The sequence below is a fragment of the Panthera pardus genome, unplaced genomic scaffold (genome assembly GCF_024362965.1).
Source record: "Panthera pardus isolate Hobbes unplaced genomic scaffold, ASM2436296v1 HiC_scaffold_24, whole genome shotgun sequence".
Lineage (NCBI taxonomy): Eukaryota > Metazoa > Chordata > Mammalia > Carnivora > Felidae > Panthera > Panthera pardus.
In genome coordinates this window covers 26,148,298-26,171,516 of record NW_026526810.1, presented here as the reverse complement: position 1 = coordinate 26,171,516, position 23,219 = coordinate 26,148,298, and the positions used below count along the sequence as shown (strand labels likewise).

At 37.8% G+C, this 23,219-nt stretch overlaps 1 protein-coding gene across 5 annotated transcripts in view; it reads left to right on the top strand.

The window, feature by feature from the left end:
- Nucleotides 1–23,218, top strand: part of LOC109262731 (transmembrane protein 202) — a 48,220-nt gene extending 25,002 nt beyond the window's left edge. For 2 of the 5 annotated variants that reach the window (XM_019441550.2, XM_019441548.2), the window contains 3 exons: nt 2,411–2,560; nt 2,902–3,033; nt 3,504–8,167. In XM_019441550.2, coding sequence (XP_019297095.1) covers nt 2,411–2,560; nt 2,902–3,033; nt 3,504–3,700 — 479 coding nt within the window. In that variant the 3' untranslated portion in view covers nt 3,701–8,167. The other 3 variants (XR_008417020.1, XR_008417019.1, XR_008417018.1) reach the window with 3 other exon arrangements.
- The last annotated feature ends 1 nt before the right edge of the window (nt 23,219 follows it).

Here is a 23,219-nt window from a genome sequence, read left to right as displayed (position 1 = left end):
AGAAGTTCTGAGAGAACTTTTAGTGGTAGAGCCCATCTGGCTTAAGAAAGGAAAAAAGCTAGACAAGGAGGCACCCCCTAAAGGATACTGAAGACATTGCAGGGTCCGCAGTATCTCACAAGAGCTATATTTACTTGCAATCGTGTGTTATCCTCTATTTCTTTTTTTTTTCAAGTTTTTATTTAAATTCCAGTTAGTTAAAATACAGCATAATATTAGTTTCAGGTGTACAATCTAGTGATTCGTCACTTCCATACATCACCCGGTGTTCATCACAACAAGAGCACTCCTTAATCCCCGTCACCTATTTAATCCATCCCCCCACTACCTCCTCTCTGGTAACCATCCATTTATTCTCCATAGTTAAGAGTCTATTTCTTCGTTTGCCTCTTCGCTTCTCTTTTCTTGTTTGTTTTGTCTCTTAAATTCCACATGTGAGTGAAATCGTATGGTATTTTTCTTTCTCTGACTAATTTCACTTAACATAATACTCTCTAGCTCCATCCATGTCATTGCAAATGACAAGATTTCATTCCTTTTTATGGCTAAGTAATATTCTGCTGTGTGTGTGTGTGTGTGTGTGTGTGTGTGTGTGTGTGTGTGTGTATGCATACATACATACCACATCTTCTTTATTCATTCATCAATCGATAGGTACTTGATACTTGGGCGGTTTTCATAATTTGGCTATTGTAGGTAACGCTGCTATAAACATCGGGTGCATGTATCTTAAAACATTGCTGTGGGAGTTAAGGGAAGGATCTGCTTGATATTAGGGAGATGTTAGGAAAAAGTAATGTTTAGCATGCCCCTTCTCTCTTACCAACACCCAATCTGCAGAGAGCAGAGATCTTGAGCCAGGAGATGAGAGAAGTGGCGTTATGGCATTTGGGTAAGGGCTTTGGAACAAAAGGATGTTAGCAGGCCTGTCCCTGAGCAAATGTGACGCAGGACCTTGAGGGACTCTCAGGAAAGAAAAAAAAAAAAGAAAGATATTTTTAGGGATTGAAATTCCTACAATCCAGAAAATTCAGGCTTGAAATCTTACAAGAGAGGAGTTCAAGTAAATGGGACGTCATTTTGTGGTCAAATGCAAGATAAGGCCTGTACAAGCCAGATCTACTTGGAAGAGAAAAAACAAATAGAAACAAACTACCTGTCCAAAAACAGTTAAGTCATTAAGTAAAATATGTTAATATGATAAGCTCCTTGGTAGCCATTAAAAATGATGTATACAGGGGTGCCTGGGTGCCTCAGTTAAGTAACCAGCTCTCGATTTCAGCTCAGGTCTTGATCTCATGGTTCGTGGGCTTGAGCCTCGCTCTCTCTCTCAAAAATAAATAAATAAACATTTTTAAAAATTAAAAAAAACGAAAATGATGTTTACAACAGGTGATTTGGAGGATAATCTTACCATATAATCTTAAGAAAAAATTCACTTGATATGCAGTATCATATCCACTCAGTACAGAGGGTAGAAAAGTACTGGAAAGAAATAACATAAAATGCTAACAGTAGTAGCTGCCTCTAGGTAGTGGGATTGTGGCTGATTTTCTTCCTTATATTGAACATGTATTACTTTTATTTATTTAAAAAAAATTTTAATGTTTATTTATTTTTGAGAGACAGAGCACAAGCAGGGAAGGGGCAGAGAGAGTGGGAGACACAGAATCTGAAGCAGGCTCCAGGCTCTGAGCTGTTAGCACAGAGCCCCAGGCAGGGCTCGAACCCACGAACTGTGAGATCATGACCTGAGCCGAAGTCGTATGCTTAACCGACTGACCCACCCAGATGCCCCCATGTATTACTTTTAGAATTAGAATTAGGAACAAGAAAATGTTTTAATCTGTGTTGTGATGTTAGAGCCATGTCTCCTATAAGCTAGTTTACATCTAGGTTAATGTGTTAACGCACCCAGAACTATTTGTATGTTTAGTTTTATAATGAAGGCTTTGCCTTCACAGTAAATAAATTCCAAGTATCAATGAAAAGCTGGGAAACGGGAACCTGGGTGGCTCAGTCAGTTAAGTGTCTGACTCTTCATTTCAGCTCGGGTCATGATCTCACAGTTCTAGCCCCATGTGGGACTCAGCGCTGATAGCTCAGAGCCTGCTTGGGATTCTCTTTCTCTCTCTCTCTCTCTGCCCTTCCCATGCATGTGCGCTCTCTCTCTCTCTCTCTCTCTCTCAAAAATAAATAAACTTGAAAAATTAAAAAGAAAAGCTGGGAAATAAGATCCTTATTTATGCCCTGGACGCCACATAGTAAGCTCTGTTTCATCCTCCCTAGTCCTCACGCCCTTCTCTAAGACTCTATCTGGTTTTCTTAAGAAAACCCTGCTGGACTACCTAGACCCTGCTGGCCCCCTGCTGGACTACCCAAACCTTTCCTTTCTCATTCTCCTTGGCAGATTACCTTCAATATTCCAGGACTTTCTTCCTCATCTCTATCTTCTCCATACTCGTTGCCCTTGGCTGGCTCATCAGCTCTTGCCTGCCTGGAAGAGGAAGTACGACCACCAACTTCGATCTGAAGGTATCCATACTGAGCTTCATCTCAGGTACAGACCTAGACTGACAGGGAAATGCCAAGGTAAAACTGTCAAATGAATCAAGTTTCTCTGTGGGGCTTTTATTCTCTTTTTCTTGTCCCTTTCCTCTTCTTCAGTATCACATCAAGTTGCCAGCTTCTGGCCCTGTCTTACTGCATAAAACACACTTTAACTGACTTATACCAGGGGGAAGGGAGAGGCCCCTTTCTCTTTCCCATATTGGTCAAGCCCTAAATTTTAATCTTGCTGTGCATATGGTGTGGAGGTAGAAGAAGACTTGGTGGGGGGGTGTGTGGTCAAGGAAGACTGAAGACACTGATGGGTTGTGACGTCTTTTCTTTTGGTCCTAGCCATCTCCTTGCTCCTCTGCCTTATCCTGTTTCTGGCACAGGTTTACAGGCATACTAAGGATGCCTTGGAGCCAGATCTCCTATGGGCCTATCATATTAATTGGTGGAGTGACTTCTTATTCACGTTTTCTGGTGAGTCAGTCCCCTGTCTTATGCTAGAAGGATAGAAGAAGAAACCACTTCTTGAAGGCAAGGTAGAATTTAGGAGAAATAGAAGAAATGACTGTTCTTATCCGGAACATTTATACATGGAGAGGCAGAGTGGTATGGCAAAGAAAGTATGGATTTTGAAGTCTGGAAACCTGGATTTAGTAACCTGTTCTACCATTAACTGAGGCAGGCACAGGTTGACTGACTTGCCTAAGACCGCACAGAAAGTTGTGCAACTATCATTTGAATCTAGGAGGTTCAAGCGTTGTCTTCACCATGTGAGATAATGCAATGGGAGCACAGGAGGGTAAAGTAACTGTGCTGGGGGAGAGAAGGGTTGGCTTCACTAAGAAGAGGTCTTTAGAACCTCTTCTAAAGCATCACTAAGAATTTTGAAAGCCAAAAGACCATCTGTCTACTGAAACTCACCTCAAATTCTTCTCCTCCTTTAGGGATCATGTCCTTCCTCAACTACATAACTTTCAGATTTCCTCCCCTTGATCAAAATGTCACCACGAGTCCCATGGAGAAGTCAAGGCTGGGGGTTGGTCCAGTGACCAAAGAATTACCTGCTGAAGATGAAGGGTTAAGGTCTGATATGGAAGCTCCAACTGAGGAAGAGAAAACAGCCCCCGAAGCAGAACCGTGATGGTGATAGGAAAACCCAACTACTGCTTGTTTTAAAAACAGAAGAGAGGCTGAGTTGGAAATGATTTTGTAGATTCTAGGAAACTCTCCTAATGTCATGTCCATGCTATTGAAGGAGATAGCAGTAAAGCTATCTTTTGTGTGCACTGGATCCAAAATATGTATTATAGAAATGTAAAGAAAATAATAAAAATCCACTTAAGAAAAAAAATTTTTAGGTTTATTTATTTTTGAGAGAGAGAGAATCAGAGGGGCAGAGAGAGAATCCCAAGCAGGCTCCGCACCATCAGCATGGAGCCTGATGCAGGGCTCGCACTCACTAACTGTGAGATCATGACCTGAGCCAAAGTCGGGCACTTAGCCAACTGAGCCATCCAGGCTCCCCAAGAAAAAATTTCTAAGATAAAACATCTGTGGTTAGAATCACGAATGAAAGAAACTAGCAGTAGGTGCAGTGTGTGGATTAGAGATGTCTTTGGGCATCACGGATCTTACAGAGCAGAATGACCCATAGAGAAAGATGTCATCTAGAGGAAGATGTCATCTAGAGAAAGATATCATCTAATTCTGCTTGAAAATTTCTTTTCTTTATTATATGTGGCCTATACTGTTGAATCTGAATTGCAGATCCTTGCCAGCAATGGAATAAACATCAGTAGAAATAATACTTATCATCCATAGGTACTGAAAGGTGCTGCGGTGGGAGGTGGGTTCTGGGGAATCCATGAGGTCCAATTTCCTATGAGGACTGGTCATTTGAAACCTTTACAGTCTATTATGTGAACCCAGTGCTTGTCCCTAGGCTGAGAGATATCTTAACCAGGCCTCCACAAACTTCTGAAATTGTGCACAAAATTTGTGGATGCCCTTTTCTGTGAAGAGAGCCACAGACTCCATCAGATTTTTGATAGGCCTGTGACTCTTTTGATTCCTGTTACTCAGTTTTGTTTTAATGAGCCAAATGAGGCTAAAGGGCTTTCTTCAGCCTAAGTAGATAGATGTGGACCAAGTTAAAAGGTTTTACCCTATAAAACTAAGTAAGGCAATCACATAGGTCTTTCAATGGCTAAAGATCCCTTTCAAACCCAGACCTCATTCCATGCAGAAAGTCCCTGACATTCATTTTGTTCTTTATTCCTTTAGTAGCTGCCACTACTACTCTACTGGTTGAGGTGCATACTTCTCCCCCAACCTGACAGTGGAATGGACTATAGTGCCCAGCTTGAACCCCTTTCTGCTCTTAAAGATAAGCTTTTGGGTCCTTTTGGTTTAATTTAAAGATTTACTGGTAACTTCTGTAGAAAACAAACATAACAGCATGGAGCAATTATGTAGAGTTTTTTGGGTTTTTTTTTTTTTTTTGCCTTTTTTAAGATAATTTTATTTGGGTGGTTCTTACAATTCATGTAGTGTTTTTTTTTTAATGTTTTTATTTACTTATTTATGAGAGAGACAGAGACAGAATGAAAGTGGGTTAGGGGCAGAGAGAGAGGGAGACACAGAATCCAAAGCAGGCTCCAGGCTCTGAGCTGTCAGCACATAGCCCAATGCAGGGCTCGAACTCACGAGCTGTGTGATCATGACCTGAGCCGAAGTCGGCCACTCAACCGACTGAGCCACCCAGGTGCCCCATAATTTATGTAGTTTTTATAATCCTGGTCCCTGATTAGAAATGCCCTAACATTCCCGGATAGTAACTGAAAGCCCATTAGGTTAATACCTTAGCTTTTATTCCTAAGGATAGGAGTTTAGCAGCACGTGCTTATGTGCACCCATCCATACAGACACCCATATACACACACAGACACACACACACAGACACAGACACATATATACACACACTTCATTTTGACCCTACCTTAGAAAACTCTCCATGTTGGCTCCTCTTCCTAACAGGTGGCCTTAGTTATGGCAAAATGACTGGTGCCTCCTTACCACAGGGGGCCTCATTTCAGAGGCTCCTCAGGCTATTCCTGAGACTTTGTCTGGTTGTAAGAACACACGTGTATTGAAGTCCAGCTCCTCATCTTCCCATGCCCCTCACACACTAAGCATACCCCACACATTGATGAATGAAGGATTCATTGAATTGATAAGCTTTATTTATAATTCAGTTTTACTACTTTAATTGTAAGACTAAACTGACAGTGAGCTAAGTACTGATGACTCTTCAGGAAATGGAAGTTTTAAGTGGGGTAAGAAGAAGGAAGTAGGTCTAAGTGAGAGTGGAAGATGCTAGATCATAAGAAAGTAACCATAAAGGGGCACCTGGTTGGCTCAGTTCGTTAAGCATCTGACTTTGGCTCAGGTCACGATCTCACGGTTCGTGGGTTTGAGCCCTGCATGGGGCTCTGTGCAGACAGCTCAGAGCCTGGAGCCTGCTTCAGATTTTGTGTCTCCCTCTCTCTCTGCCCCTTCCCCGCTCACACTCTGTCTCTCTCTCTCTCTCAAAATTAAATAAACATTAAAAAATTAAAAAAGAAAATAAAAGAAAGTAACTGTAAAAGCCCTGACTATTAGGAGATAATGGATAGTTGTTATAACTAAGTTTTCTACTTTGCTAGCAGAGAATACTCTTATAAGAAACAGGCAACCTGCAGCGCCTGGGTGGCTCAGTCAATTAAGCACCTGACTCTTGATTTTGGCTCAGGTTATGATCTCATGGTTTGTGAGTTCCAGCCCTGCATCAGGCTCTGCGTGATGGTGCAGAGCCTGCTTTGGGATTCTCTCTCCCTCTCTCCCTTCCCCTACCCCACTTACTCTCTCTGTCTCAAAATAAATAAATAAACTTAAAAAAATAGAGACAACCTTTCATTGCTCCTTTAGAAGCTGAATGCTCTATTTTCTTCTTTTTCTGTCTTTGCTTGTAGAAATTCCTTAAAAAGCTTAAGTGGATTTCCAATAAGATAGCTCAGTAAATCACCCTTCCATACCTTCCCTCTGCTCCAAATACATTGCCTGATAGATGAAGCGGAGGGAGAAGGAGTGGGAGAGTGAGGGAGAAGGTGGGACAGGGAGGGAGGGAGAAAGATAGATTGAGAAGTATAGCCAGGTCAAAACAAGACAAGGATTTTCACAGAGCAGAAAAATGACCAAAACACAAGGCCGTAATTTGAGGTAAGCCATAGATTTAATGCGCTCTAAGTCCAAAAGTAATATGGAAGTAAACAGTAAGACAACTCCTGTAGGGTGAAAAGAGTTAAAGTGCTTCTCAAGACATGGACTAGAGGTAGGTTCATGACTCTAGCTCAAACTAGGGACTTATGGAAAGCTGCCAAGTACTGACTGGGGCTACAGCTTACTTGGAACCATACACTCGAAGAGGTAAAAGGACACAAACACACCCTTGCTCAATTGAGCAGCCCATTCGTGCATTAACTGGCTCTGTAACATTCCCTGACAACATAGCAGAACAAGAAATCTGAAATATCATATTTATGAGACCTGAGTCTGGACTGGGGAACTTGGCTAAAGAAAGGAAACCCAAACCCATTGGGTGGTATGAGCATAAAGGGAGAGAAAGAAACAAGAGACAACAAAAAAAAATTTTGTGCCTGCAAACAGGAATTCCAAACATGTAAAGAAATGTTCAGAAAAAATTCAAAGTCCACAATCAGAATATGGATTCATTTCAGATTAATTTGGGGCATAGTATGATAGAGACTTTAAATATTCTTAGGCTACATGAAGAGATATATGACAGATTCATAGATTATAAAAAATGACCCCAAACTATGAAACAAAAATAGATGGAAATCATAGAAATGAAAAATATAATAGTCATTAAAGTAAAAAATATAATAGTCATTATATAAAAAAATATAATAGTCATTAAAATAAAAAGCTCAATAAATTTAAAAAAATCTAAATAGTACACTCAATAAAAAGAGAAAATATTTTATTTTGGGGTATATCTAGAATATTTGCAAAAATTGACCAAGTTATATGTCTGAAAGAAAGTTTCAACAAATTTAAAAGGCTATAAATCAGTCTGTGTTTCTTGAACACAATGACATCAAATTAGAATTCAATAAAAATAATAATTTTTTAAAAATTCTATATGCTTTTGAGAACTAAAAAATGCTCCCTAAAAAATTCATGAGTAAAAAGACAATCACAGTGGAAATGACAAAATATCTAGAACTAAACAACAATAAAAGAATGGCTACCATAAAACCCCACAGGTGCATTTATGTAAAATAAAAAATGAAAAATAGTTTAAAATAAATAACTATGCAGTCAACTCATGAACCTGAAAAAGAATAACTAAATAAACCGAAAGGAGAAGAAAGAAAAAATTTTTTAAGTAAACAGTAAAATATGAAAAAGTTTTTAAGTTCAAACAACCTAAAACCTAGCTCTTTGGAAAACAATAAAACAAAGGACAAACTACAAGCAAATCTAATTAAGAAAAAAAAGAAAAACTATAAATAAATACTATCAGGAATGAAAAGAACCGCTAAAGTAGTCTTCTGTACATTATAGATTATATAATTGGTTTGTGTATTATATATATTTATATATTTATATATAATGTAACATATTATAGATATGTTACTCAAGCATATTTTGTTGTTTAAAATTTGTTTCTTTGGTGTTGGTTGTTATTTGTCTTCTCTCATTTTTTATTTTATTTGGGTCCCTTCTCTTTTCTTTTTGATAAGTCTGGCTAGAGGTTTGTCTATCTTATTAATTCTTTCAAAGAACTAGCTCCTGGTATCATCAATCTGTTCTATTTTTTTTAATTTTTTAAATGTTTATTTATTTTTGAAAGAGAGATAGAGTGAGCACGGGGGAGAGGGCAAGAGAGAGGAAGACACAGAGTCCAAAGCAGGCTCCAGGCTCTGAGCTGTCAGCACAGAGCCCAACGTGGGGCTCAAACTCACGAACCATGAGATCATAACCCCAGCCCAAGTCAGACGCTTAACCGACTGAGCCCCCAGGTGCCCCTGTTCTTTTTTTTTTTTTTTTTTTTTAGTTTCTATACCATTTTTCTCTGCTCTAATCTTTATTATTTCCTTCTTTCTGCTCGCTTTAGGCTTCATTTGTTGTTCATTATCTAGATCCTTTAGGTTTAAGTTTAGATTGTTTATTTGAGATTTTTCTTGCTTCTGTGTAGCAATACAGACCTACCTGGATGTACTAAGACTGCTTTTGCTGCGTCCCAAAGGTTTTGGACCATTGTGTTTTCATTTTCATTTGTTTCCGTGTGTTTTTTTATTTCTTCTTTGATTTCCTGGTTGACCCATTCATTCTTAATAGGATGTTCTTTAACTACCATATATATGTGATTTTTCCAAATTTTTTTCTGGTGGTTTATTTCTAGTTCCATAGCATTGTGGTCAGAAAAGTTGCATGTTATGACTTCAATCTTTCTATATTTGTTGAGACCTGTTTGGTGACATAATGTGTGATCTATTCTAGGGAATACTCCATGTGGACTTGAAAAGAGAGTGTATTCTGCTGTTTTAGGATGAAATATTTTGAATATATCTGCTAAGTCCATCCATCTGGTCCAATATGTCATTCAAAGCTATTGTTTCCTTTTTTATTTTCTGTTTAGATGATCTGTCCATTGACATAAGTAGAATATTAAAATGGAATTGATTCCTGGATTGCAAGCGTGGTTCAATATTCACAAATCAATCAACATGTACACCAGATTAATAAAAGAAAGGCTAAGAACCATATGATCATGGGACTAAGAACCATATGCTCAGTCGGTTAAGCATCCGAATCTTGATTTTGGTGCAGGTTGTGATCTCACAGTTGGTGAATTTGAACCACACATTGAGCTCTGCACTGTCAGTGCAAAGCTGCTTGGGATTCTCTCTCTCTGCCCCTCTCCCACTCTCTCTCTCTCTCTCTCAAAATAAGTAAGTAAACATTTAAAAAAGAAAACAGAAAACCCTATGATCATTTCAATAAATGCAGAAAAATAATTTGACAAAGTACAATATCCATTCATGATAAAAACCTTCAACAAAGTGGGCTTAGAGGGAACATACCTCAACATAACAAAGACCATATATGAAAAAAACTACAGCTAATATCATCCTAAATGGGAAAAAAACTGAGAGCTTTTACTCTATGGTCAGGAACAATAGAAGTCCTAGCCACAACAATCAGACAATAAAAAGAAATTAAAGGTGTCTAAATAGGCAAGGAAGAAGTAAAACCTTCACTATTTGCAGATGACATGATACTATACAGAGAGAAAACTTGAAAGATTACACCAAAAAAACTGCTAGAACTGATACATGAATTCAGTAAAATTGTAGGATACAAAATCAATGTGTAGAAATCTGTTGCATTTCTACACACCAATAATGGAGCAGCAGAAAGATAAATTAAGGAATCACTCCATTTGCACCAAAAACAAGATGCCTAGAAATAAATCTAAAAAGAGGTGAAGGACCTATACTCTGAAAAAATATAAAATACTGAAGAAAGAAATTGAAGATGAAGCAAAGAAGTGGAAAGACATTCCATACTCATGGATTGGAAGAAAAAAATTTGTTAAAATGTCTATGCAACCCAAAGCAATCTACACTTTTAATGCAATCTCTATCAAAATAATATCAGCATTCTTCACAGAGCCAAAACAAACAATTCTAGAATTTGTATGGAACCAGAAAAGATCCTGAATAGCCAAAGCCACATTGAAAATGAAGAACAAAACTGGAGGTATCATAATTCCATATTTCAAGGTATACTACCAAGCTGTAGTAATTAAAACAGTATGGTACTGACACAAAAACAGACACATAGATCAATGAAACAGAATAGACAGTACAAAAATAAATCCACGATTATATAGTCAATTAATCTTCAACAAAGGAGGCAAGAGTAGCAATGGGAAAATGACAGTCTTTTCAACAAACATTATTGGAAAAACTGGACAGAAACATGCAAAAGAATGAAACTGGACACTTTCTTATACCACACACACACAAAAAATTCAAAATGTATTAAAGACCTAAATATGAAACCTGAAACCATAAAAATCCTAGAATAGAACACAGACAGTAGTTTATTTGACATCCGCCATAGCAACTTCTTTCTAGATATGCCTCTCAAGGCAAGCAAAACAAAAGCAAAAATAAACTATTGGGACTTCATCAAAATGAAAAGTTTCTGCACGGTTAAGGAAACAACAAAGCTAAAAGGTAACCTACAGAATGGTGGAAGATATTAACAAATGACATATTTGATAAAGGGTTAGTATCCAGAATATTATAAAACTCAACACCCCCAAAATGAATAATCCAATTGAAAATGGACAGAATACATGAATAGACATTTTACCAAAGAAGACTGTGCAGATGGCCAACAAACACATGAGAAGATACTCGACATCACTGATCATCAGGGAAATGCAAATCAAAACTACAAAGTCACACCTCACACCTGTCAGAATGGATAAAATCAACAACACAAAAAACAACTGGTGTTGGCAAGGATGTAGCGAAAGGGGAACCCTCTTGCACTGTTGATAAGAATTCAACCTGATGCAACCACTGTGGAAAACAGTATGAAGAATACTCAAAGGTTCTAAAAATAGAACTACCTTACCATCCAGCAATTGCCTACTAGGTATTTACCCAAAGGATACAAAAATACTGATTCAAAGGGATACATGCACCCCGATGTTTATAGCAGCATTATCAACAACAGCCAAATTATGGAAACAGCTCAAGTGTCCATCAACTGAAGAACGGATAAAGAAGACGTGATATATATTTATAATGCATTCAGCCATAAAAAAAAAAGAATGAAATCTTGCCATTTGCAATGACATGGATGGAGCTAGAGAGTATTATGCTAAGCGAAATAAGTCAGTCAGAAAAATACAAATACCATATGATTTAAATCATATGTGGAATTTAAGAAACAAAACAAAGTGGAAAAAAAGACAAACCAAACCAAGAAAGACTCTTTTTATTTTTATTTATTTTATTTTTTTAACGTTTATTCATTTTTGAGACAGAGAGAGACAGAGCATGAATGGGGGAAGGTCAGAGAGAGAGGGAGACACAGAATCTGAAACAGGCTCCACGCTCTGAACTGTCAGCACAGAGCCCAACGCGGGGCTCGAACTCACAGACCACGAGATCATGATCTGAGCCGAAGTCGGACGCCCAACCAACTGAGCCACCCAGGCGCCCCAAGAAAGACTCTTTTTAAAAAAAAATTAGTAGGCTCCACACCTAGCATGGAGCCCAATGTTGGGCTTGAACTCATGATCCTGAAATCAAGACCTGAGCTGAGATCAAGAATCAGTCAGATGCTCAACTAACTAAGCCACCCAGGTGTCCCAAGAGACTCTTAACTGAAGAGAATAAACTGATGGTTATCAGAGAGAGGAGCGGGGGGGGGGGGGGGGGGGGGGGGATGGGTTAAATGGAGTGAACTTGTTGTGATGAGCACCAGGTGTATGGAAGTGTTGAATCACACTACATTGTACACCTGAAATGAATATTATACTGCATGTTAAGTAACTGGAATTTAAATAGAAATTTAAAATTTTTTTCTTTCTTACTACTCTTTATTTGAACCATTAAGTTATCGAATATGTAAATTAATCTGTGGATTCAGTGAAATTCCAAAGGAAGTCTGACACTTTTGTAGGGTTCTTTTGTGAAGAATGTCAGGTAGGTCCTAAAATTTAGGGCAGTTCATTCTCTTCTGCTTGCAAAGAATCAAAAAGAGCCAAGATAATTTTGAAAAATAAGAAGATGGAAACAATTACTCTAACCTACATGGAGGTGACTTACTAATCTATTGTAGTCAAGACAGTGTGCTATTGGCACAGATATAAACAAACAAATGGAACAGAATAGAAAATCTAGAGATGTGGAAATGTGATATATGATAGTGGTAGCATTAAAAAAATAAATGAAGAAACTATGAACTATTCATAAATGAGGAAATTATGAACTATTCAAGTAGTAGGGTTGGTGCAACTGGTTAAACAGGGGGAAAAACATAAAACTAGAGCTTTGACCCATGATCATAGTTTTTTTTAAAAAAGGAAGTCCAGAGAGTAAGGACCTAATGTGAAAAGCAAAACTTTAAAGACCTCCATACCCATCTGGAGGAAATGTGAGCCTCAAAAAGAATAATGACATTAATAGATTATAACACTTTGAATTTTTAAAGAAATCCATGAGTTTGTAGTGACATTCAACAAAAGAGAGAAATGGTGAAAGGAGAAGGAAAAGAGGAGGCAGATTTTCTTTATAGAAATATGCCAGCCAATAAACATAGAAGGAATGATAGATGTTGAAAATCATTTTATAATCCCCAATATAATTCAGGCAAGAATCATAGTATATCATCATTAAGTAAAAAGTTACTGGAGAATAGTATATCATGTTATCCCTCCACTGAATACTTATTAATTCCAAAGGGGAAATGTACAACGGGAAGATTTGGCAATCACAATCTTAACTAAATGGTCAAGCTTGGCATCATCAAGAGAAGGATGAGTTAACATCACGTGCTTCATGATGTGAAACAGTGGGAGGTATACACCACCACCTGTGTGGGGGTTTTGCTAGAAATGTTTGACTTGAATACAATGATAGTCACACAAATTCAGAATGCGTGGCCTTCTATAAGACAACTGACCCAAACTATTCAAGGATTTAATATCATGAAGAACAGAGGGAGGTGATAGGATTGTTCTAGCTGAAGGAGACTACAGACATAAAACAGATGAAATTCATTGATTCTGGATTTCTTTTTTTTTTTTAATTTTATTTTCTTTTTAAAATTTACAGCCAAGTTAGCTAGCATATAGTGCAACAATGATTTCAGGAGCAGATTCCTTAATGTCCCTTACCCATTTAGATCACCCCCCTCCCACAACCCCCCCATATTTAAAAGCCTCTTATGTTTTGTACCCCTCCCTGTTTTTGTATTATTTTTGCTTCCCTTCCCTTATGTTCATCTGTCCTGTGTCTTAAAGTCCTCATATGAGTGAAGTCATATGATTTTTGTCTTTCTAACTAATTTTGCTTAGCATAATGTCCCCTAGTTTCATCCATGTAGTTGCAAATGGCAAGATTTCATTCTTTTTGATTGCTGAGTAATACTCCATTGTATATATATACCACATCTTCTTTATCCATTCATCCATCGATGGACATTTGGGCTCTTTCCATTCTTTGGCTATTGTTGGTAGTGCTACTATAAACATTGGAGTGCATGTGCCCCTTCAAAACAGCATACCTGTATCCCTTGGATAAATACCTACTAGTGCAATTGCTGGGTCATAGGGTAATTCTATTTTTAATTTTTTGAGGAACCTGCATATTGTTTTCCATCGTGGCTGCATCAGTTTGCATTCCCATCAGCAGTGCAAAGGAGATCCTCTTTCTCCGCATCCTCACCAACATCTGTTGTTGCCTGAGTTGTTAATGTTAGCCATTCTGACAGGTGTGAGGTGGTATCTCATTGTGGTTTTGATTTGTATTTCCCTGGTGATGAGAGATGTTGAGCATTTTTTTTAATTTTATTTTTTATTTTTTTAAATTTACATCCAAATTAGCATATAGTGCAACAATGATTTCAGGAGTAGATTCCTTAATGCCCCTTACCCATTTAGCCCATCCCCCCTCCCACAACCCCTCCAGTAACCCTCAGTTTGTTCTCCATATTTATGAGTCTCTTCTGTTTTGTCCCCGTCCCTGTTTTTATATTATTTTTGTTTCCCTTCCCTTATGTTCATCTGTTTTGTCTCTTAAAGTCCTCACATGAGTGAAGTCATATGATTTTTGTCTTTCTCTGACTAATTTCACTTAGCATAATACCCTCCAGTTCCATCCACGTAGTTGCAAATGGCAAGATTTCATTCTTTTTGATTGCCGAGTAATAATCCATTGTGTGTGTGCGTGTGTGTGTGTGTGTGTGTGTGTGTGTGTGTGTGTGTATACACCACATTTTCTTTATCCATTCATCCATCGATGGACATTGGACATTTGGGCTCTTTCCATACTTTGGATATTGTTGATAGTGCTGCTATAAACATGGGCGTTCACGTGTCCCTTCGAAACAGCACACCTGTATCCCATGGATAAATGCCCAGTAGTGCAATTACTGGGTTGTAGGGTAGTTCTATTTTTAGTTTTTTGAGGAACCTCCATACTGTTTTCCAGAGTGGCTGCACCAGCTTGCATTCCCACCAACAATGCAAAAGAGATCCTCTTTCTCCGCATCCTTGCCAACATCTGTTGTCGCCTGAGTTGTTAATGTTAGCCATTCTGACAGGTGTGAGGTGGTATCTCATTGTGGTTTTGATTTGTATTTCCCTGATGATGAGTGATGTTGAGCATTTTTTCATGTGTCGGTTGGCCATCTGGATGTCTTCCTTGGAGGAGTGTCTATTCATGTCTTTTGCCCATTTCTTCACTGGATTATTTGTTTTTTGGGGAGTTGAGTTTGATAAGTTCTTTATAGATTTTTGATACTAACCCTTTATCGGATATGTCATTTACAAATATCTTCTCCCATTCTGTCGGTTGCCTTTTAGATTTGCTGATTGTTTCCTTCGTTGTGCAGAAGCTTTTTATTTTGATGAGGTCCCAGTAGTTCATCTTTGCTTTTGTTTCCCTTGCCTCTGGAGATGTGTTGAGTAAGAAGTTGCTGAGGCCAAGGTCAAAGAGGTTTTTGCCTGCTTTCTCCTCAAGGATTTTGATGGCTTCCCATCTACTGGATTTCTTTTTTAGATGTATAAACATTTTTTGACAAATGGGGAAATTTGAGTGTAGAGAGTATGTTGGGGATTGTATTGAAATCATTTGGTTTTTCTCAGGGTTATTAATGATGCTGAGGATATATATGAAATACACTTGTTTCTAAGGAGATATGCTGAAATATTTTGAGGCAAAGTGTCATGATTTCTATACTCTCAGATGATTCAGCAAAAAGGAAAATGTATATATAAAGATAGAAAGATAAAGCCAATGTGTTAAGTTGTCAAATGTATTAATAGTTGGTATATATAGGCGAGGGGTATAAAGGTATTCATTTTACTGTTTTTCAACTCTTCTCTGTGTTTGAGATTTTGCAAAATACAAAAAGGTGAATTTTTTAAAAGTTTATTTATTTATTTTGAGGGGGGGAGGGACAGAGAGAGAGGGAGAGAGAGAGAATCCCAAGTAGCCTCTGTGCTCAGTACAGAGCCTGACACAGGGGTCAAATTCACCAACCTCGAGATCATGACCTGAGCCTAAATCAAGAGTCAGAGGGTTAACCGACTGAGCCACCCAAGCACCTCTAGGAGTTTTAATTTTATTTATTTATTTATTTATTTGGGGGAGAGAGAGAGAGAGAGCACATGTAAGTGGGGGGAGATGGGTAGAGGGAAAGAGAGAGAATCTCAAGCAGGCTCCATGGTCAGCATGGAGCCCAGCCGGGGGCTCGATCCCACAACCCTAGGAATATGACCTGAGCCGAAATCAAGAGTCCTATGCTTAATGGACTGAAGCACCCAGGTGCTCCTCGAAGTTTATAAGCCACAATGAGATTTTATAAGGCACAATGAAAAATCTTCATAAATTTGACTAATTTAAAACTTCTGTACTACGGGGCGCCTGGGTGGCTCAGTCGGTAAAGCGACTGATTCCGGCTCAGGTCGTGATCTCGCGGTCCGTGAGTTCGAGCCCCACATCGGGTTGTGGGCTGACAGCTCAGAGCCTGGAGCCTGTTTCAGATTCTGTGTCTCCCTCTCTCTCTGACCCTCCCCCGTTCATGCACTGTCTCTCTCTGTCTCAAAAATAAATAAACGTTAAAAAAAAAGAAAAAAAAAACTTCTGTACTACAAAATATAATAGAAGCAGTGAATGAAATAAGCCCACCTATAGGAAGATGTTATGTATATACATACATATATATATATTACATATATATACACATATATATACATACATACACATATACATACATATACATACATACATATGTAATATATATATTACATATATATATATGTATGTATATATATCCAACAAAGGGTCAATATCCAGAATACTTAAAGAAATTCTGTGTAAAGAAAAAGGAGTTAGGGTCAAATAACCCAAGAGAAAAATTGGCAAAGGATCTGCATAAGCAGTTTCCAAAAGGAAATCCAAGTGGCAACAATATTAAAAAAAATGTTCAACTTCACCAGTAATTAGGGAAATATAAAATAAAACAGCAATGATAAAATGTTATAATAGTCATATTATGATAGCATTATTAATATAACATTAGAGTAAAATGTATAATTAAATACCATAATGAGATTATTTTTGTATTGAAAAGTTTGACATTATCAACTGCACATTGGAATTTTATGCACTGCTAGTAGGAGTGTAAATTGGTTAAAAAATTCTTTGGAAAGCAACTTTTTAATAGTAAACTTGAATATATGTATACCCTATGACTTAGTAGTTGTATCTCTAGATATTAACCCTAGAGAAAGATTTTATCACATAGGTAAAGACGCATTATGTAAGGATAGTCAATCAGTCTAGCACTTTTGTTACAGTGAAAAATTAGAAACAACTTAAATATCTATTGACAAAAGAATTGGATTCATTTTATACTGCTTTCCCTCTTGCTAATTCTACTCCAGTTACACAGACTTCCTTGAAATTCCTTGATCCCTTCAAGGAAGTTCCCACATTGGGGCCTTTTCATTTACTCTCTTCCTACAATGTTCTTACCCCAGAAATCCACTAATCTTGCTCCCTCACTTCCTTCAGGACTCTGCTCAAATTCCACCTTTTCAGAAAAGCATCCCCTGACCATCCTATCTAAAAGATTACTCCTTCTCTTCATGTTCTATGTCATTAACTTGCTTTGTATATTGATATATATTTATTTGCTTTCCGTCTCCCACCCTTCATCATGGTCATTGGGTCATTGTTTTCAGTTCTTTACTGCCCAAGCTGTCACCATGTGACTCTGCAAAGCCTCCTACTACAGTGCAACGTAGTAGGACATCTCATGTGGCATGTTTTGGCTAACGGGATGTAAGCAGGGAGGAGGGCGTGAGGACTTAAAAGGCCATTATATATTTCTACTCACCTTTCTTGTATTTCTGTCATCCACCATGGGAATAATGTGCCTCAGGTAAGCAGTTTGAAGACTGTGATGCAGACCTGAACTTGACCTGAAACCTGGTATTCAGCCAAGTCCAGCCAAACATTGGCAAACCCAGTCAAGATCAGCCAAATTTTATCTGATACACAGACCTGTGAGTGCGAAAAATAAGTATCTGCTATTGTAAGCTACTGAGAACATTGGGAGTATTTATTATGCAGCATTGTTGCAATGATAGCTGACTGATATACCCCTCTAGAATATAAACTGTAGCACAGCAGGGATTTTGCCAGTTTTGTTCACCAGTGTACATGGTCAGTGACTAAAACAGTGCCTCGCACGCATAAATGCTTAATAAATATTTGTTGAAGGCATTAATTAATGTATTTGTACTAAAGCTATAAAACTGTTGGTGATCCCAAAGAGCAAAGCAAGAGTTCAAGTGTGCAAAGAAATAATTATAATTGGCTCTGTTAAAAATGTAGTCAGTCAGAAGCTGACACCAATGTATGAATGCCACCTCCAATCAGATAAACAAGCAGCTTCTTAAATTGACAATAGATCCATATAAAACCAAAGGACAGTTAATAAAAGGATCAGAAGGAAAAATGTCCTGGAAGGATTTCAGTATTTCCTTTTGAGTAAATTTGAGTATATTTACTTTTGAGTAAATATAAATATTTACTCAAATATTACCATCACCTCTGATTTGGAGACTTTTCAGGAAGAGAAATGTCACCAGCCCCTGTCCCACAGAAAAAATGAAATGAGCTATCATCATCTATGAGGTGGCTGGTGGTAAAAACAGAAGTCAAGGGGCGCCTTGGTGGCTCATTCAGTTGAGCCTCTGACTTCAGCTCAGGTCATTATCTCATGGTTTGTAAGTTCGGGCCCAGTTCGTGAGTTCAGGCCTTGCATTGGCTCACTGGTGTCAGCCTGTCAGTGCAGAGCCCAATTCCGATCCTCTGTCTCTGCCCCTCCTCCATTCACGCTCTCTCTCAAACAAATAAAACATTAAAGAGAAATAGAAGTCAAATAGGCCTTATGAAAGATCCTATGTATTTATATAGATACAAGAACAAATATTAAAGTGAATGGAGCAATGTTAATAAGTGAATTTAGGTAAAGGGTATGGGGTATTCCTTTACTATTCTTACACTTTTTCTCTAAGTTTATAGTTTACTTCCAACTTTTATTTTTTTTAAGTTTATTTATTTGTTTTTGAGAGAGAGAGGGAGAGAGAGAGAGTGAGTGGGTAAGGGGCAGAGAGGGAGGGTTGACAGAGGATCCAGAGCAGGCTCTACCCTGACAGCAGAGAGCCTGACATGGGGCTTGAACCCACAAATCACAAGATCATGACCTGAGCCAAAGGCAGAAACTTAACTGACTGAGCCACCCAGGCGTCCTCCAATTTTTTTTTTTTAACATGGAAGAAAGTGTTGTTCCAGTATATCCAGTGAGAAACAGAATATGACTTATCCTGAATAGAACAACTTTTATGGTCTCAAATGACTTAGACAGCTAGCAATTGTCTTTGTTTCACTTGGGTCAATGAAACATACGTTGTCAGAATGGTCAGATGCATGTTGCCTCCCAATGGAATGACTTTCTCTTGTGTCTGCTGTTCATATGTTTCTTATACTGTCTCTTGCCATACCTGGGATTATCTTGGGTTTGTCATACTGTTTCTCTTGCAAGTTTATCATCTTCCTCAAGTGTGTTGAGATTGAGAACTGTTACAGTTTTGACCAAGCAATAGATTCTGCCTCTTTAGCTGAGTCAGCCCAATGTACCACCTGTCTTAGTTTGAGTTCCTCCAGAAAACAATCTTAGACAAAGGTTTAAGTATAAGTAGGTTATTTGGAAGGTGCAAATGGAATGCTGGGAGGAGCAGATGCTCCCAATGGCATCATCACTTCTTCCCTTTCATACTTTGTTCTCTATTTCAGAATGTTAGGCTATACATAATGTGGGAAAGAGAAGTGAGAAAAGGTAGAGATGGCAATCAATAAATAATGTATTTTTAAGCCACCTACCACTATGGTCAACTGGGACTTATTCATGCAGAGAGACTAGGAAACAATATAAAACTCGTACTTCAAAATTATACTTACCACACACAGGGGTAGGGAACTAGTTAATTCCCCAGAACATCAGGGTCAGGTTAGGAGAGACGCTGTTAGGAAAAGAGGTGCAGGTGTTGGGTACTGGAAGGCTTCCAGAAAACACTCAAGTGTTAAGGCCCAAGAGATACAGGCAGAGCACTAACTGCACCTGCTACTAGACCTAAGAATGTCTGTAGAATACCTACTAGTGAGCCAAGGAACTGACTAGCACTAGGTCCCAGAAAGGCAATCCAAATCAAAGGTGCTATATAGCTCTTCTCTTGACAAATAGACACCAAGATAATGTGTAGTTTTCCTTTTGACAAATAGACACTATCTACTTTGGTTGAAATAGAATACCACTACTTAGAGCATTGACATTCCATCTGCAACCACTCCACACATAAAGATTCACCCTGTTTTCTACCACATTATACAATATCTGGCCCCAAACACTCCTCTTTGCCATCTTGTGTTCAGCCCTAACATCCTAAGATGAAAAGATGTGAAATGAAAGTATTGATGCCATTTGGGGCATTACGTTCAGATTCCATCAATGATAATGGGAATAAGATGAGCCAGAAAAATAAGAACCTGCCTCGTACCTCAAAAACCATTGAGAAAATTCTACCAGGCAAAGCTAGGAAAGTTTTGCTATTTCATACAAGGAGGAGGAAGCCTATCTCATTCTTGGGCTACTGAGACAGATCTACCCATCTAGATATGATGTCCACATCAGGTTCACCACTCAGAACGTGGTCCAGATTGTTTTCCTTTTATCTCATTTCCCTTTCATTTCACAATATTATTGAGTATCTACAATAGGTCTGGCAGCTAAACAAGATAAATGCATACCTTGTTCTCTGAAGCTTATAATTTAGTAGAGGAGGTGCATTATAAAACAAATAATTACCTAATTACAATTGTGTTAAACGCTAAGGAAGAAAGGTATAGAAAGATTGTGAGTGTATAATTGAGGGATTAGTCAATCCAGGCTGAAGTGGAGTGTCAGGGAAGCCTTCACTGAGGAAGTAATATTTAATCTAAGACTTGAAGAATAGAGTTTGGCCAGAAGAAGAAAGAACATCTGAAAAACTGCATTTAGAAGAAGGAGTTTAGGACATTCCTGAGAAAGATGGCCAATATAGCTGCAGAGCAGTAGTCACAGAGAAGCATAGTGGAGGAAGAGGCCAGACAGATGGGAAGAGCAAGTTCATGTAGACAAAGAGAAGAAAAAAGTGTCTTTCTATTTATTTGTTATTTATTTTTGAGAGAGAGCACAAGCAGGGAAGGGGCAGAGAGAGAGAGGGAGACACAGAATCCGAAGCAGGCTCCAGGGTCTGAGCTGTCAACGCAGAGCCTGACGCAGGGCTCAAACCCACAAACAGTGAGATCATGCCTGAGCTGAAGTTGGATGCTTAACGGACTGAGCCACCCAGGCGCCCCAAATAGAAGAAAAGTTTTGAGTGTCAGAGTGGAGGAAGATCAAGATCAATTTTTCCTGTTCTAGAAATATATATAAATGGAAATATATGCTTTTTTGTGTCCAGTCTCTTTCACTCAACATAACATCTATGAGAGTCATTTATGTTGTATGTACAGTTTATTCCTTTTTTATTGCAGAGTAGTTATGCAATTATATGAATATGCCAGGGTTCTTTATCCATTTTCCTATTGAGGGACATTTAGGTTGTTTCCAGTTTGGGCTATTGCGAATGAAGCTGCTGTGAACATTCGTGTAAAGGTCTCTTGTGTACATAAGTTTACAAATCTCTTAAATACCTAAGAGAGGAATCACAGGTCATAGGGTATAGATGTATAACTCTAAAATTGCCAAATCGTTCTCCACAGTTGTACCATTTTACACTCCCACCAGCAATATATGACAGTTTGTTGTTCCACATCTTTGCCAACATTTATTGTCAATCCTTTTAAATTCAGCCATTCTAAGTGAGCATAAAACAGTATCTCACTGTTGTTTTAATTTGCATTTCTTTGATGCCATTTACATTTTCCCTTTGTATATCTACCTTTGTAAAGTATGGTTGGTTATTCTTCTGTTCATTTTTAAAACTAAGCTGTTTATCTCATTATTAGTTGTACGAGTGCTTTGTATATTTTGGATGCAAGTTCTTTGTCAGCTATATTTTGCAAATCTTTTCTCCCACTTATATGTGGATTTTTTTAAAAACCTCAACTTACAGACACAGGAACAGATTGGTGGGAGGTGGAGGATCAGTGAAATGGCTGAAAGTGGTCAAAAGGCACAAACTTTTAGTCATAAAATAAATAAGTTGTGGGATGTAATGTACAGCATGGTGACTATAGTTGACAATACTTTATTCTGTATTTCAAGATGGCTAAGGGGATAAATCTTAAAAGTTTTCATCACAAGAAAAGAAGTATAACTATGTATGGCAATGGATGTTAACTAAACTTAATGTGGTAATCATTTACAATATATTCGTGTATCAAATAATTATGTTGTATACCTAAAACTAACACAGTGTTATATGTCAATTATATATATTTGAAAAAGTCATTCCATTGCCTTCTGGGCTATCATTATTTCTGATGAGAAATCAGATATACATCATTGATCTTCTGTCACATGTAGCTTTACTCTGGCTGCTTTTAAGATTTTATCTTTGGATTCAGCAATTTATGATATGTTTAGATGTGATTTTTGTATTTATCCTTTTTGGTTTCTTTCAGCTTTTGGACCCATACATCAATATCTTTCATAACATTTGGTAAGTTTGCAGCTGCTATTTTTCTGCCCCATTCTCAATTTATTCCAGGACTCTAATTTCACCTTTTTATGGTCCAATTGGAATTTGAGACTTTATTTTTCTTCCATTTTTTTCTCTCTGTTCTTCGGATTGGCCAATTTCCGTTAACTTACATTCAAGTTCACTGACTCTTTTTTCCCTACTTTCTCCAATTTACTATTAAATCCATACAGTGAATTTTTAATTTTAGTTATTGTATTTTTCAGTTCCAGAATTTCCATTTAGTTTTTCTCTTAATATTTTCTCTATCTTTGTTGAGATCCCATATCTACTCATTCATTATGCATTTATCTTCTCTTCAGTCCTTATAAAAATTTATAATGGCTGTTTTAAAGTCCTTTTGTGATCATTACAACGTCTGGATCATCTTGAGGTCAGTTACTCTTGACTGCCTTTTTTCTTGAATCTGGATTATATTTTCCTGTTTCTTCACAGGTTTAGTCATTTTTTTGTTGACTGCTGGACATTATGTTTGATACATTGTAGCACCTCTGATCTCTGTTACATTCCTCTGGAGAGTGATTTTCAGGTC